The sequence below is a fragment of the Babylonia areolata genome, chromosome 23, assembly GCF_041734735.1.
Source record: "Babylonia areolata isolate BAREFJ2019XMU chromosome 23, ASM4173473v1, whole genome shotgun sequence".
Lineage (NCBI taxonomy): Eukaryota > Metazoa > Mollusca > Gastropoda > Neogastropoda > Buccinidae > Babylonia > Babylonia areolata.
The window spans coordinates 52331113-52346236 of NC_134898.1; the positions used below are offsets into that span (position 1 = coordinate 52331113).

The 15124-nt window shown below is 43.4% G+C and overlaps 1 protein-coding gene and 1 long non-coding RNA gene across 2 annotated transcripts; both read left to right on the top strand.

Annotated features, from left to right (window-relative positions):
* The first annotated feature begins 1260 nt into the window (after nt 1–1260).
* LOC143298002 (uncharacterized) lies at nt 1261–4846 on the top strand. Its single transcript, XM_076610646.1, has one exon. It carries the CDS (start codon nt 1947–1949, stop codon nt 2703–2705), a length of 759 nt encoding a protein of 252 aa, XP_076466761.1. The 5' UTR covers nt 1261–1946; the 3' UTR covers nt 2706–4846.
* Nucleotides 4847–5015: 169 nt separating this feature from the next.
* LOC143298042 (uncharacterized) lies at nt 5016–14443 on the top strand. The gene is made up of 2 exons (XR_013057345.1): nt 5016–7915; nt 7978–14443. It is a non-coding gene; the product is annotated as an uncharacterized LOC143298042 (long non-coding RNA).
* Nucleotides 14444–15124: the final 681 nt, after the last annotated feature.

Below are 15124 nucleotides of genomic sequence, written 5' to 3' on the forward strand. Positions count from 1 at the left end.
TTGCCTGCTGATTCATTTATTTCTATATTTGTTGTTTAAAAAACCTCTGCACTAGTGATTGATTGGTTGATTTACTTAATGACGGATATATCAGTGTATTGATTTAGTGATTGGTTTACCCATTGATCGAACGATTGACTGACTGATTGAGCGACTGGTTGGTTGGTTGACGGCTGATTGAATGAATGATCGGTTGATTGATTCGTTCATTTGTTGATCGATCGGTGGATCTCTTAGCTGATTGGTCGAATGACCGACTCTTTTATCGACAGATCATTGACACGGAATACTGACGGTGAAACCGAACCCATCGCTTTGTGGGTTTTCAGGGGGATGTCCGGCCTTGGCGTCAGACCGACCTCAATCTCCGTCCTCACGGCCACTCATCTCCCTCCCTCATCGGCGTCACGTGCCGTGCCTCGTTCCCTCATCACCCAGTGGCCTTCCCTCATCGATGATGATTGACGTGTTCGTGTTCAGTGCTGTGTGCACCTGACGATGAGGGGAACAGGGAGAAGCCATTCTACACAGCGGCAACGTCTGGTCTGGTCTGCAGTGCCCAGTGATTCCAGTTTGGACTGACCAACATCTTCCCTTCGTCAAACAAAACTGAACGTGCCAGTTGAAAAAAAAGGTATAATATGCCTAAATGAAAGCAGAAAGAAGAATGCGTGACTGAAAAAAAAAGCCGCAAAAGACGATAAATGTTACCCGCAATGTTAAAATTCACCTTGGCTTTTGATTCTCCGAAAATAAACAAATATGGTCCACAGCTGCAAATGCCGCCTACAGTGATACGTGGATGTGGTAAAGAAACATGTAAAACAAAGCTTTAGAAAATTGGGGGGAAAAAAATCTTCATGATAATAATATTACGACTCTGAACAACTGCAAACGCCACCTTGACAGGCAGTGTGGTGAAAGAAAAAACGAAACAAACCAAAACTAAAACAAAAGCTTTTTTTGAATCCCGAAAATCGCTCTTGGCTTTCAGTGGGCTATGACACGTCTTCAGTGCAAGCTGAGAGAAGTGTGTTGGTATTGTGAGCTGGCTGTCTGCTGTGCTGCACGTGTTTTTCATCACTCGGTGCTTATCACGTGTCTCTCATCACAGTTTGGCAACCCGACTGGCAACTGCGTTTCTGGCTTTGGCTATAGCAGCAGCCCAGTGCCACTTCTCGTCGTGAACGCGCGCGCGCGTGTGTGTGTGTATGTTGTGTGTGTTGCCCATACCTACGTGTGGGTAGTAGGCTCAGGCGCTGTGGATTATTCGGCATGCTCTGTGCTGCTGCTGCTGCTGCGGAAAAACTGTGCTGAACTAGGCTGTGTCCATCCTCTCTCCCGTTTTACGCTGAAAGATTGTGCGTCGGTGTTTTCTGAAAGTTGTAATTTCCGATTCTGAACGCCGCTTTCAAAAACCAACAACTTCAAAGACATGGTGTATGTATTTGGATCGCGTTTGTGAGTGGAGTGAAAATTGTGAATTCAGTTCCCAACATCTTTGCTGAGTAGTCGGACGCCAAGTAGCTGCTTGCTTGCTTTTTTTTTTTCCCCCAGTGGAATTTCTTTTTCATCTGTCTTCTGTTGCCAGCAGGTGACATTGTAAACTCTGCTCGAAGGTCACCCGGCGTAAGTCAACACTGACCAATTCCTGAGTTGCTCTTACTTTTTCAGTTTTAAACTATCGTCACCATACAAATGACGTCAGAATTTCACTCCGCTGCGAAACGTCACTAATCGCACGTTCTTCTCCTTATCGGATGACGTAAAAAGCGTGTGAGACTTTTACGAAACCCTGACAGCAGACTGTGGAATCTACATAAGAATGTAGGCCAAAATCCATGGAGGACTGACAAAAGAAAGTCGTCTCCCGCAACGTAAATTGTCAGTGTTTTCTGACTGTGTTTTTTTCCTGCCACATGACATTCTGATAAATCAGCGACGCCATGTCTTCCCCTGGTAAAGTCCACGACCCGCTCTTTCACTACGAGACACACTTTCCCGAACGCCTGTCCAGGCTTCACCTGGGAAGTGAGTTCGGTCATGGTCACGGCGGGTCCTTCAAGAAGTCCCGTAAGAGCCGGCAGCGGGAAGGGGTCCGCTACAAGACGCAGCCCGTCACCTTTGACGAGATCAAGGAGGTGGACGAGGAGCCGGACCAACAGGAGGGCGGGAGCGGGAATGGTGCGGAGGGGGTAGGCAAGCCTCCCTTGGCGTTGATGAGTCAGTTCCAGGCATTCTCCCGATCCATGGATGGCCTCCTGCCTACGGCACCTGAGCAGCAGCAGCCCCCTCACTCGCGCCGCCACCACCACCACCACCACCACCACCACTTGGAGTATCCTCCCAGCTTCCCCAGCATCCCCGAGAAGGTGGAGTCGGCGGGCAGGTCGCCCGGGGTGACCCCTTCACCTTCCTCCCCCAACACCAACCCCTTCTTCCAGCCCTCCACCGCCGCCACCGCCACCAGCACACCGTCTTCAGGAGGTGGTGATCGTCTTGGGCAAGAGTCAGCAGCGTCAGTTCCAGAGCACAGCTCGCTGACAGTGTCAGGGGGTGGAGGGGCGGAGAAGGGGGATTCGAACCCACAGCCCATCCCGTCCCCGAACATCGGTTCTCGCCGGCAGAAGGTAACCGCCAAGGCCAAGAAAAGGCAGAAGGCGGCGGAGGAGCAGAGCAGAGGCGGCAATGTCAAGGACGCGTGATGGCAGACTGGGAAGGAGGTCTGCACGTTCCAGTGACTTGACGTGGTCACCCCGGCTGATGAACGTTGAGGTGTATTGAGGTGTACGTCAATATTCTTGCCATGGTATGGTGCTGTGGACGTACATCAGTTGAAAATCGTGTTTGTAATGCTGTGTTTGCTTCACCAAGCTGACTTGCTGACGTTGAGAGTGGGAAGGGTGTCGTCCAGAAGAGACCTATTGTGCGATGTTACCCATGACATATCCGTGTGTAACTTCGTTGCGTGTGATTTCCTTTTCTATCAACTGCGGCAATGGTATGTGTGATGTGATACCAGCTTCTGCGATTTTAAATCTAATTAATACATTTTTGGGGGGTGGTTGCGGTTGTGGTTGCTTTTCGTTTTTGTTCAGTAAATTATTTACCGGATCACACTACTGTGAGATATGGAGGACATGTTTTGTGAAGGCTGAGTACTGGTTGGGTCACTCCATTGAACTGGTAGAGTCAGTGCACAAAAATGGTTCGCAGAATATAGTTCGTCAAACAAGTGCGTGTTCGGATCTGAATATTTTTCTAAACGGATCAGAAATGCAAGACAGTTGTGTTGCATCTTCATGTTCCTTGAGTATTTGAGATTGTTGTTTAACGTTCACAACAAATTGAGGTAAGGGAAGAGGGGAGTGTGGTATGCGTCAGGATTTTATCCCAGTCTGTGCCTGTGGTCTGTGTGTGTGCTGACTAAGTGCATGGCATGACTGTGCTTACTTTGACTTTTTTTAAACAGTGGTTGTTATATTATGCCCCACTGGATAATGACCTTTGTAAAAGGAGTTACAAACCGCAAGTATCTATTTCGTTTGCTTGTTTTATCAGACCCAGTCTGTATTTGTCTTCTAAACGCCGTAGCAGTACAAGACCTCAGTTTAAGACGCTTAAAAACTGTTTCAGTTTTCCCCACATACGCATACATTGTACACACAAGTGAGTAAGTAAATAAAACAGATCATATAAATAACGAGACATTCACCCATTTGGACTCAGTTGAATTGACAGATGATAACAGGGATCGACCAGCTCAGATATCAATAAAACATCTGTCGGAATAAAGAATGGAAAAGATTTCCCGTTGTCCGGGACACTGCCGGTAAAAATCTACAGAGTTCCATCCCAGGCACCGAATGCTCCGCTAAAAGCACGAACGTTGCTTCGGTTGCCAGCCATCTCCCACACACTTTAGCTCTGATATATAATCATTCTATAGGAAGGAAGCGAACTGAAGTTTTAGCAGTGATGGATCATTATTCTATACCAAGGAGGCAAACTGAAGTATTAGCAATTGATAATTATTCTATACCAAGGAATCAAACTGAAGTTTTAGCAGTGATTGGTCATTATTCTATACCAAGGAAGCAAATTGACATCTTGGCAGTGATTGATCATTATTCTGTACCTAGGAAGCAAACTGACTTTCTACTGAACAGTGATTGATCATTATTCTACACCTAGGAAGCAAACTGACGTTAATCATTATTCTATACCTAGAAAGCAAACTGACGTTATAACAGGGACTGATCATTATTCTATACCTAGAAAGCAAACTGACGTTATAACAGGGACTGATCATTATTCTATACCTAGGAAGCAAACTGACGTTCTAACAGGGACTGATCATTATTCTATACCTAGGAAGCAAACTGACGTTATAACAGGGACTGATCATTATTCTATACCTAGAAAGCAAACTGACGTTATAACAGGGACTGATCATTATTCTATACCTAGAAAGCAAACTGACGTTATAACAGGGACTGATCATTATTCTATACCTAGAAAGCAAACTGGCGTTGTAACAGGGACTGATCATTATTCTATACCTAGAAAGCAAACTGGCGTTATAACAGGGACTGATCATTATTCTATACCTAGGACGCAAACTGACGTTCTAACGTGGACTGATCATTATTCTATACTAAGGAAGCAAACTGACGTTCTAACGTGGACTTCATTATTCTATACCAAGGAAGCAAACTGACGTTCTAACAAGGACTGATCATTATTCTATACCAAGGAAGCAAACTGACGTTCTAACAAGGACTGATCATTATTCTATACCAAGGAAACAAACTGACGTTCTAACAGGGACTTATCATTATTCTATACCAAGGAAGCAAACTGACGTTCTAACAGGGACTGATCATTATTCTATACCAAGGAAGCAAACTGACGTTCTAACAGGGACTGATCATTATTCTATACCAAGGAAGCAAACTGACGTTCTAACAGGGACTGATCATTATTCTATACCTAGAAAGCAAACTGACGTTATAACAGGGACTGATCATTATTCTATACCAAGGAAGCAAACTGACTTCTAACAAGGACTGATCATTATTCTATACCTAGAAAGCAAACTGACGTTATAACAAGGACTGATCATTATTCTATACCAAGGAAGCAAACTGACGTTCTCTCAGGACTGATCATTATTCTATACCAAGGAAGCAAACTGACGTCATAGCAGTGATTGATCAGTATTCTACGCCAAAGAAGCAAACTGAAGTCGTAGCAGTAATTGATCATTATTCTATACCAAGAAAGCAAATCGACGTTTTAACAGTCATGCGTCATTATTCTGTACCAGGGAAGCAAACTGACGTCATAGCAGTGATTGATCAGTATTCAGTGCCAAGGAAGCAAACTGAAGTTGTAGCAGTGATTGATTATTATTATATACCAAGGAAGCAAACTGACGTTCTAACAGTGAGTGATCATTATTCTATACCAAGGAAGCAAACTGACGTTCTAACAGTGAGTGATCATTATTCTATACCTAGGAAGCAAAGTGAAGTTTTAGTAGTGGCGGATCGTTATTCTGTACCCAGAAAAGATCATTATTTCTATACATAGGAATCAAACTCAAGTGGGGTTTTTTAGCAGTGGTGTATCATTATTCTATACCAAGAAAAAAAACTCACGTTTTAATGGTGACGGATCATTAAAGGAAAGATAATTATGCTATACCAAGGGAGCAAACTGGTAGTGTACAAGATCAGGCCCCTCACTCCCCACACCCACCCCCACCCCCACCCCCATCTGTCTCCCACTCCGTGCCAACGAATTGTCGATTCTCTATTTTGTTTGTTGTTGCTGTTAGGTCTTGACATGTGTCGGTTTTGATCACATCGTTTTTCACATGTGCATCCTGGTGCGCGCGTGTGTGTATGTGTGTGTCAGTGTGTGCACGCGCGCGTACGTGTGTGTGTGTGTGCGTGCGTGCGTGCGTGCGTGTTTTCTTGACTATTATCTTTCTTGGTTCTGTTCCTCTGGCTCCTAACGATTTGAAAGAAAACAAAAAGTGTTGAGTTGACCCCTGGAGATGAGACTTCAACAATAGTCTTCCGTGCCTGCACAAGTTGCTGCTCGTGACGGCAAAAGACGTGAATCATGGGGTGACAATCCGTCTTATCAATGTGATAATAATACACAAATAATCATGAATGTGATAATATACTGAGAGATATATATATATACAAACAATATTAATAACAGTTATAAAAAAGATCATCGTTATCATGAAGATAACGATGATTATTATCAGCACTATATTTTCATTATTGTTGTTGTTGCTGTCATTACCTTTATTATTATCGTTGTTGATTCTCGATGTTGTGATTGTTATTCCAAATAAATGACCCACCACCCCAGGATATATATACACACTTTTTTTTTTAATCACTCACATGTTTCTGTTATATTTTTCCAATTTCGTATAACCTCAGTAAGAGGTGTTTTTCTCTGTGTGTGTCTCTGTGTGTGTTTTGTTGTGTTAGGGTTTTTTGGGGTTGGTTTGGTTGGTTGGTTGGTTTATTTTTCCATTAATATTGGACTTGTTTTTTGTTTTGGTTTTTTTGTGGGTTTTTTTTTTTATAGTTCTGATGGGTTATATTCATGATAATAGTTGTATTTTCATGTGAGTGCTTAAAAAAATTATTCATTCGTTTCCTTTTCTCTGTCTGCTGAAGGGGGAAGTGTGGGAAGTCCTTGGTTGCTCACTGAGTGGTGTCTCTCACTGTCTCTATGTGGTCGTGGCGTTCACCTCCAGACGTGGAAGGGTGTGGAAACTCGGATCGATTCATTGCAGTTTTCTGTACAGCTGACTGCTGTGTCCGCCACGAGAGGAAGGGGTCTGTGGATTGAATCTGCTGCTGTCAGGGAAATTCCGAACCCCCCACCCACCCACTCCAAATTTCTTCTTCTTCTTCTTCTGCTCCTCCTTTTTCGTCGTTGTCGTCTTCCTCTTTTTTTTTCTTTTTTTTTCTTCTTTTTTTTTTCGTGTGTATTATTTGTGTTTGTGTGTGTGCGCGCGCGTGTGTGTGTGTGTGTGTGTGTGTGTGTGTGTGTGTGCAAAGCCGCCATTTTTTCGAGACAGACACGCACACACACACACAAACACACGCACACGCGCGCGCGCATGCACACCAGACAGAGGAGGGGGTGGTATCTATTTTTCATCTTTATAAATTCGATGAACAACAATGTCACGCTTGCGCCGCACACATACACACCTGTACCCCCGCCCCCTCCTCAGTTACACACACGCGCGCGCGCACACACACACACGCACACACAAGGAAGAACATCTAACCTTTGTTTATAAACAATGTTCCTAGTAAATAGTATGACGCGATCTTGTTCAGAGGTGTTCTCTTTGATACCGGCCGCGATCCATCTTAACTATCCGTTGTTCAACTATCGGGTCAAGTGTTGATGTGTGCTTTTCCATGGCGTCCTTCTGTTGACAGTTGGACTGTATTGTGATATCTATATATGAACATGACGTCTCCATAAAGCTGTTGCTCAAATGCCCAGGGTCTGTGCTGCTTTAATGACTCCAGTGTCACAAATTCGCCACTTTCAGCGCCACCTTTTTTGTGTTTTAACGCGGTTGAGTTTTTGTTGTTGTTGTTAGGGAGTCCTGATATGGCCCTGTGTGATCCAGTGTACAATAAGCAACAATGCCTATGTCAATGTCCCTGACTGTATGAATTTTGTTGTTATTGTCGGCTGGTTTTTTGTTGTTGTTGTTGTTGGTGGTTTGTTTGTTGTTTTTTGTTTTGTTTTGGGTTGGTTTGTTTTTTTAATGTAATATAGTCGATTCTTCAAAGGGTTTTGCTAGGGACATTTATCGTCTTATCCGAGGGACTCGGCACTCAAACCACGACTCCAGGTCAAGTGGAAAGAGACTTGGCACTCAAACCACGACACAAGGTATAGTGGAAAGAGACTTAGGTCAAGTGGAAAGAGACTCGGAACTCAAACCACGACTCCAGGTCAAGTGGAAAGAGACTTTGCACTCAAACCACAACACAAGGTGTAGTGGAGAGAGACTTAGGTCAAGTGCAAAGAGACTTGGCACTCAAACCACGACACCCTCTTGTGCAAAGAGACTTTGCACTCAAATCACGACACCCTCTTGTGCAAAGAGACTTTGCACTCAAACCACGACACCCTCTTGTGCAAAGAGACTTTGCACTCAAACCACAACACAAGGTCTAGTGGAGAGAGACTTAGGTCAAGTGCAAAGAGACTTTGCACTCAAACCACGACACCCTCTTGTGCAAAGAGACTTTGCACTCAAACCACGACACCCTCTTGTGCAAAGAGACTTTGCACTCAAACCACAACACAAGGTCTAGTGGAGAGAGACTTAGGTCAAGTGCAAAGAGACTTGGCACTCAAACCATGACACCCTCTTGTGGAAAGAGACTTGGCACTCAAACCACAACACAAGGTCTAGTGGAAGGAGACTTAGCACTCAAAACACGACTTAGGTCAGGTGAAAAGAGACTTGGCACTCAAACCACAACACAAGGTCTAGTGGAAAGAGACTTAGCACTCAAAACACGAGTTAAGGTCAGGTGAAAAGAGACTTGGCACTCAAACTTCAACACAAGAAGGTCCAGTATAAAGTACTTGGTATTCAAATCACGACATAAGGTCCAGTATAAAGTACCTGGTATTCAAATCACGACATAAGGTTTAGTGGAGAGAGAGAGCGCTCAAACCACGAAACATAGTAGTAAGAGACAAAAAATTAATAGAAAAAAGATTAAGAATTAAAAAAAAAAACAGCACGTATCCTCGAGAGACTTGAGCTCAGAAGAGAAGCTCACCTTCCCAACAGGCCGTCACCTCAATAAAGTGGAAAGCTCAGCAGCCAAACTCTCTCTCTCTCTGTCTGTCTGTCTGTCTGTCTCTCTCTCTCTCTCTCTCTCTTCGTAGATAGCTAGATCTGATTCTTTAAAAGTAGGTATATTTTATTTCATTTTATCGGAGTTTTTTTGTTTTTGTTTTGTTTTTTGTTTGGTTGGGTTGTTGTTGTTTTTTACGTTACAAGCAGTAAGTGTGCCACGTCTTGTCAGTGCATACTTATCTGAAAGAGCTGGCGTTGCCGTATTGATACAGCTGCATCGCCACTGGCCACAGTTCTTGATGTCGGCGTCAGTTTTCATCCCCAAAGTTCTCTTCTGTAGGATGGCCCTTTCAAGGTCACCACTTCCACCCACACCCACACCCCGCCGACACAAACACCCACACTATACCCCTCCCCCCCTAGAAGAAAACAGAGAACAACACGGAAACCGTCGCTGACGATGGACGGCGCTGTTGAACACTTGTTACGTCACCAACACAGCCATGGCGCGTTACGTCACCAACACAGCCATGACGCGTTACGTCACCAACACAGCCATGACGCGTTACGTCACCAACACAGCCGGCCATGGCGCGTTGACCTCAGATGGCAGCGAAGAATCGATGGAGCAGTTGCCATCCCCGTCTCTTCACCCTTCCCCTTCCTTATGCGTGTACACGCACACACACACACGCACACTACGCACCGAGACGCAAACGATTGTTTCGTGTGCGACAGTTTCGTAAGCAAGACAATATTATCAGATATGTAATTGGAAATAGAATGCACAACTGCGATGGTAGAAGAACAAGCCTATGAAATTTCAGCTTAGTCTCTCTGTGTGTGTGTGCGTGTGCGTGTGCGTGTCTGACAAACATATCCTGTCTGAATGCAGATGAAAAGAATTCCCATCGCTGCTACGACTGGCACCAAATGCAAAACAGTGAAAGCTGAATATTTCATCTTGTCTGCAACTACCAACCCCTTCCCCCACCCACCTCCCAGCATCTTCCCCACCCCACTTTTAACCCTTTCTTCTCAACTCCCCTCGGCCAAATGTTTGCGATCCGCGTCTTAGTTTACTTGCAGTCTGCGTTTTAACTGAGTCTGTAAATTCTATTCTCTCTCTCTCTCTCTCTCTCTCTCTCTCTCTCTCTCAAACAAGATGAAATGTTGTCAAAATTCGCCAGTAGACAAAAGATAAACTTGGTATCAACAGCTCGTGATGTACTGAATATAAGTTGCTCTTATTATAAATGGGATGACCAAGCAGTAGGTTGCGATTATTGTACTAATTCTTACCGAAGACCAGTTGATACCAGGTGGCAAAACTGGGATTCAGATTTGAGCAACAGCAATAGATCGAACATTCTAGAAAGTTTAAAGACGCCATGTGAGTTAGAACCGCACTAATGAATGGATTGGAATTGATTCGTACAGCAGATATTGACAAGATTCAGATTTGGATTATCCAGTTTATTTATGCATCAATGAAGATGCAGAATAAACGATAAATGCGAAAAACAGTGTCCGCTTTGTAAATTTGCCTCGGAAAATGGAGTCCATTTTGTTCTGTGTTGCCCTCGCCAATCTGATCCCGTCAAAGTATTTCAACGACCCCAGTAATTTTAAACTAACATTGTTACCAGCTTCCAAACAGTAAAAAAAAAAAAAAAATTAATTAAATTAAGATTAAGCAGTGTATCTTTATTAGGCATTGAATAGAAAAGAAATCGCATTGTGACAACGCTCTGTTTACAATTGACATGTTGAAATATTATCATGCATGCAATGTTATCCAATAACGCGATTCATGTTCATGCCCCTTCAAATGGGGCTTTGGCCATACTGAATACAATTCTTTTCTATTCTCTTCCCCCCGCCCCCACCCCTCCTCCCCCTCCCCCACCCCGCTCTGTCTCTGACCACATTCTGTAAGCGTGCGATAATAACAATCCTATTAATTAAAATTGAGGTCGCTAATACTCTAATGTGATTATAAATCAATGAATGTACTTCAAGTGAACCTACAATACTGGAATACAATCAAACTGTAATGATGTGTAGAGTTGTAACATGCTCCGCACCCCCTGCCATTATACACAGATAACGGCAGACATGTTCCTAAGTTGATATACCTTCCTAGAACTGATCTGTGTAACTCAAGCCTTGTGGTTGTAGGTTGTAGAATTGGCTTTTGATGCTGATTGTGATATAACTGCTGTTTTCTTCAATGTTGGGTCGTCAATTGTGGTTCTTAGTCCCTGGTTATAAATTGTGATACTGACAAATAATGTTATTCTCAAAGTTGGGTCGTAGAATTTTTGTTCTTATGCCATGGTTACAGATTGTGATATGACTACTTTTGTTTTCAAAAGTTGGGTTGTAGCATTGTTGCTCTTTGGTCTTGGTTATGGATTGTGACATAAAAACTGTTGATGTTCTCATTGTAGAATCGTTATTCTCGGGTCACTGTTTTTATAGCTTCGGTTATAGATTGTGGTACAACTACAGTTCTCAAATTTTCGTAGATGTTTTTAGGCTTGTTTGTTGTAGATTGTGATATAACCATTCTTGTATTCTCAAGCTTGGGTAGTGGAGTTGTTGTTTTCAGTCGCTGGTTGTAGCAACGTGAGATTACTGTTGTTGGTCTCAAATTGTGATTGTCGAGTTGATGTAGTTGTGGAATTGTGAAACTGCCAGTGTCGTTTTAACTCAAAACTTGTGTCGTTGAGTTCGTTGTTGTTCTCAGGTACTGGTCTTGGTTGTCAGTTGTCAAACAGCGATGTGTTGTTCTTCCGTCGGTTTGTTGTTCCGCTCATTTCCAGTCCTTTACTTCCCGGGCTGTTTGCAGGACGTACCACGTGACCTGGCAGCTTGTCTTCATGCATGACTAAAGGCCTCCACGTGTGAAAAACAACATGCTTACGTTCCGTGTGCGACGGCACTTCCATCAAGGGCCTGGGTGCACAGAACACTCCACTGACACATAACACCATGCTTACGTTCCGTGTGCGACGGCACTCCATCAAGGGCCTGGGTGCACAGAACACTCCACTGACACATAACACCATGCTTACGTTCCGTGTGCGACGGCACTCCATCAAGGGCCTGGGTGCACAGAACACTCCACACATAACACCATGCTTACGTTCCGTGTGCGACGGCACTCCATCAAGGGCCTGGGTGCACAGAACACTCCACACATATGTCCGTCAGCTGTGCCCGTCAGCCCAGTAAGGGCCGTCATACACGGAACGTTAGCGGCGTCATGGTTTTCACGCGGAGCGTCAAGGCGGTTTTTGACGCGTTGTCTCTTGCACGTCTTTTTCTGGAGCCAGCGGCAGCGTTGGTAGCTATGACGCCGCGCGTGTCAGCTCCACTGGTGACAGCCTGTTGTAGTGGAAAAATCATTTAGACAGGATTTGTTAGTGGCTGGCAAAGTCTCGTGCGCGATCTGGAGCAAAGTGGGGAATATTGTAACTAGTGCCTGAACGGGGTATGCTGAGAGAGCATAACGAACCTGTGCGTGAGAGAGATTACCGTGACGGTGAAGTGTGTTGCACTCCCTCAAAGCCGCTGAAATTCTGGTCCAGTGGCATGACGAGACGCTGACACCATCGTGAGATGCAGCAGGCCTTGTGTTCTCTGACCCGCCCTCCACGGACAGTCCACAGTGCTCTGCTGGGTGGTCCACAAGGCTTTCCTCCATCTGGTCTGTCCATAGTCTTTGCATACGAGGATGTTAGTCCTGGTCTTGCTCTCTAGGGTTTGAGATCACCGGCTATCCTCACCTGGTGTGACCTCACTGTCATGTCTGCTGTGGAGCGGTGTTACATGGCAAAGTACCCCAGGTGTAAAACCCGTTCCATCATCAGAGTTACCACCCCTTCCTGAACACACAATTCACGTTCAAAGACTGCATGGATTTTCATCCATTGGCTGGTTCACCGGCACAGGGCGTTTCCACATTCTTATTGGCCATGACTCAACAACACTTTGACATTTTGATTAATGCCAACACAGTTGAAACCAATTTAACTTGATGCCCAGACAATTTGATTAAACATTAAAACAATTTCTATTTTCTCACCTGTTCACTGTCAGTGTTCCTCCGCGTTCAGAAAGTTACGGTCTGCCTGTCAGCATCGGTGGAGACAGTAACTGCTTTATTGCTGGGACAGAAGATTGAAAAGCTGACTACCAGTAATGTGGAATGGTAGAAAGATGGACCTCACATCGAGAAGAATATCTGGGACCTCCCCCATGGAAACTCTCTTTCTCTGTGTTTCATTTCAACGCATTCACACACAAATGGTTGTTTCTCTAGCCCTTTAACTTCCTTCTGCAAATTCACATGTGTACATGTTGATGAACACCTTTAGCAGACCCGAACAATTGTGCACACATACAAACTGTCAAGAATAATTAGTTGAAATTAGACCTATTCTTAGCCATGGTTTAAAACTAGGCAAGCATATATACAATCTGAAGTTGATGAAAAGGCAATAAATATCAAGTTTTTCTTTTCTTTCTTTTTTTTTTTTTTTTTTTTTTTTTTGTTTTTGTTTTGCTTTTTGTTGTTGTTTTTCATACCTCATATCATTGTTTTGATACAAACTGGCAGTTACTGCTCCAGTGGGTTTTTTTGTTTTGTTTTTTGTTTTTTTCTTCTTCTTTTTTTTTTTTTTTTTTTTTTTTTACTGTATCTCTGCTTTTTCCTCTGCCATACACTTCCTGCATTTGTAGTTTTCCTTTCACTGTCCCTGAAGTATTTCACTATTGTATGTACAAAAATGACATGTGTCAAACAGGCCAGTTTCAGTTTGTTCATTTTGCTGAAAATCATCAGCATGTATATATAAAAGGTGTGGTTGTGTGCGTGTCGGGCCTCTGGCCCACAGCAACAGGTAACAAATCAGTGAGTACAAATACTCAGCAAACTACGTGCATTGATGTTACCAATACAAACTGGAGAGAAGGGCCATGGTGTGACAGAGAGCTATACATTTATATCTGATTACTTTTCATTATTGTACTGTTACAATTGTTCTCGTTATACAGTTACTATTCTGTCTGTGGATACCTGACTCTGTCATGTTACATTTTTTTTAAAACAAACAAAACAACAACAAAAAAACAACCACATCAGTCCTCAATATTTTTGAATCCTCATGTGTACAGTGCACAATACTTGTTGTGGTGTTATGAATGTGTGCATGTCCATTATACAACCCCTTCATGCCATGGTCTGTGTGATGATGAAGCCAATATATCATTTGCTGCTTTCTGATCTAAGAACAAAAATGGCATGTGTGCAGATTATGTATAATGATAATTCAAACAAAATCAACACAGCCAGTGAATCTCTTTTTTTTTTCTTTCTTTTATAGCCAGTGAATTGTTTTTTCTTTCTTTCATTCTTTAACAGCCAGTGAATCTATGACAAAGAATCAAAGCTGTTGTCAGAATGCCTTTTTCTTTAAAAATGTTGATGTTTCATATTCAACTGTTATGAATGCATACAGCTAAACTGTTATGGAAATAAAGCCTTAAGCCAAATTTTATGTGATGTTCAAGTGTGTTTCCTTTTATTTGCCAGAGACACTGGCTGAGAAAGATTTGGATGGAAGGAGACTGACTAGAGATCTGATGTAAGAGAGACCTCCATAGCAACGAGAGACACTGACTAGAGATCTGATGTAAGAGAGACCTCCATAGCAATGAGAGACACTGACTAGAGATCTGATGTAAGAGAGACCTCCATAGCAATGACAGACATTGACTAGAGATCTGATGTAAGAGAGACCTCCATAGCAATGAGAGACACTGACTAGAGATCTGATGTAAGAGAGACCTCCATAGCAACGAGAGACACTGACTAGAGATCTGATGTAAGAGAGACCTCCATAGCAACATCAGCATCCTCCTCCTTTATCATCAATACATCAAAAATATTTTGAAAATGTCCCAAATTCTGTGTCTTTTCATGCCCTGTTCTCGTGGTGACCTGAGTTTCACTACCCCTCCACTTCTGTGCTAGGGATGAGTCCTGTCAAAATCTTCAGTTCTGGCAGATTCATGGGAACTGCTGACACTGGGACTGGAACAGATGAACCTGGGTATGGCTGTGTATGGGAGACTCAGAGTGAGTGGTGTGGAAGTAATGACACTGAAATGGTGCAGACAAAGGGGCAGCAAAAATAATGAATAAATGAAATGAAAGTGCATCAATGCCAATTC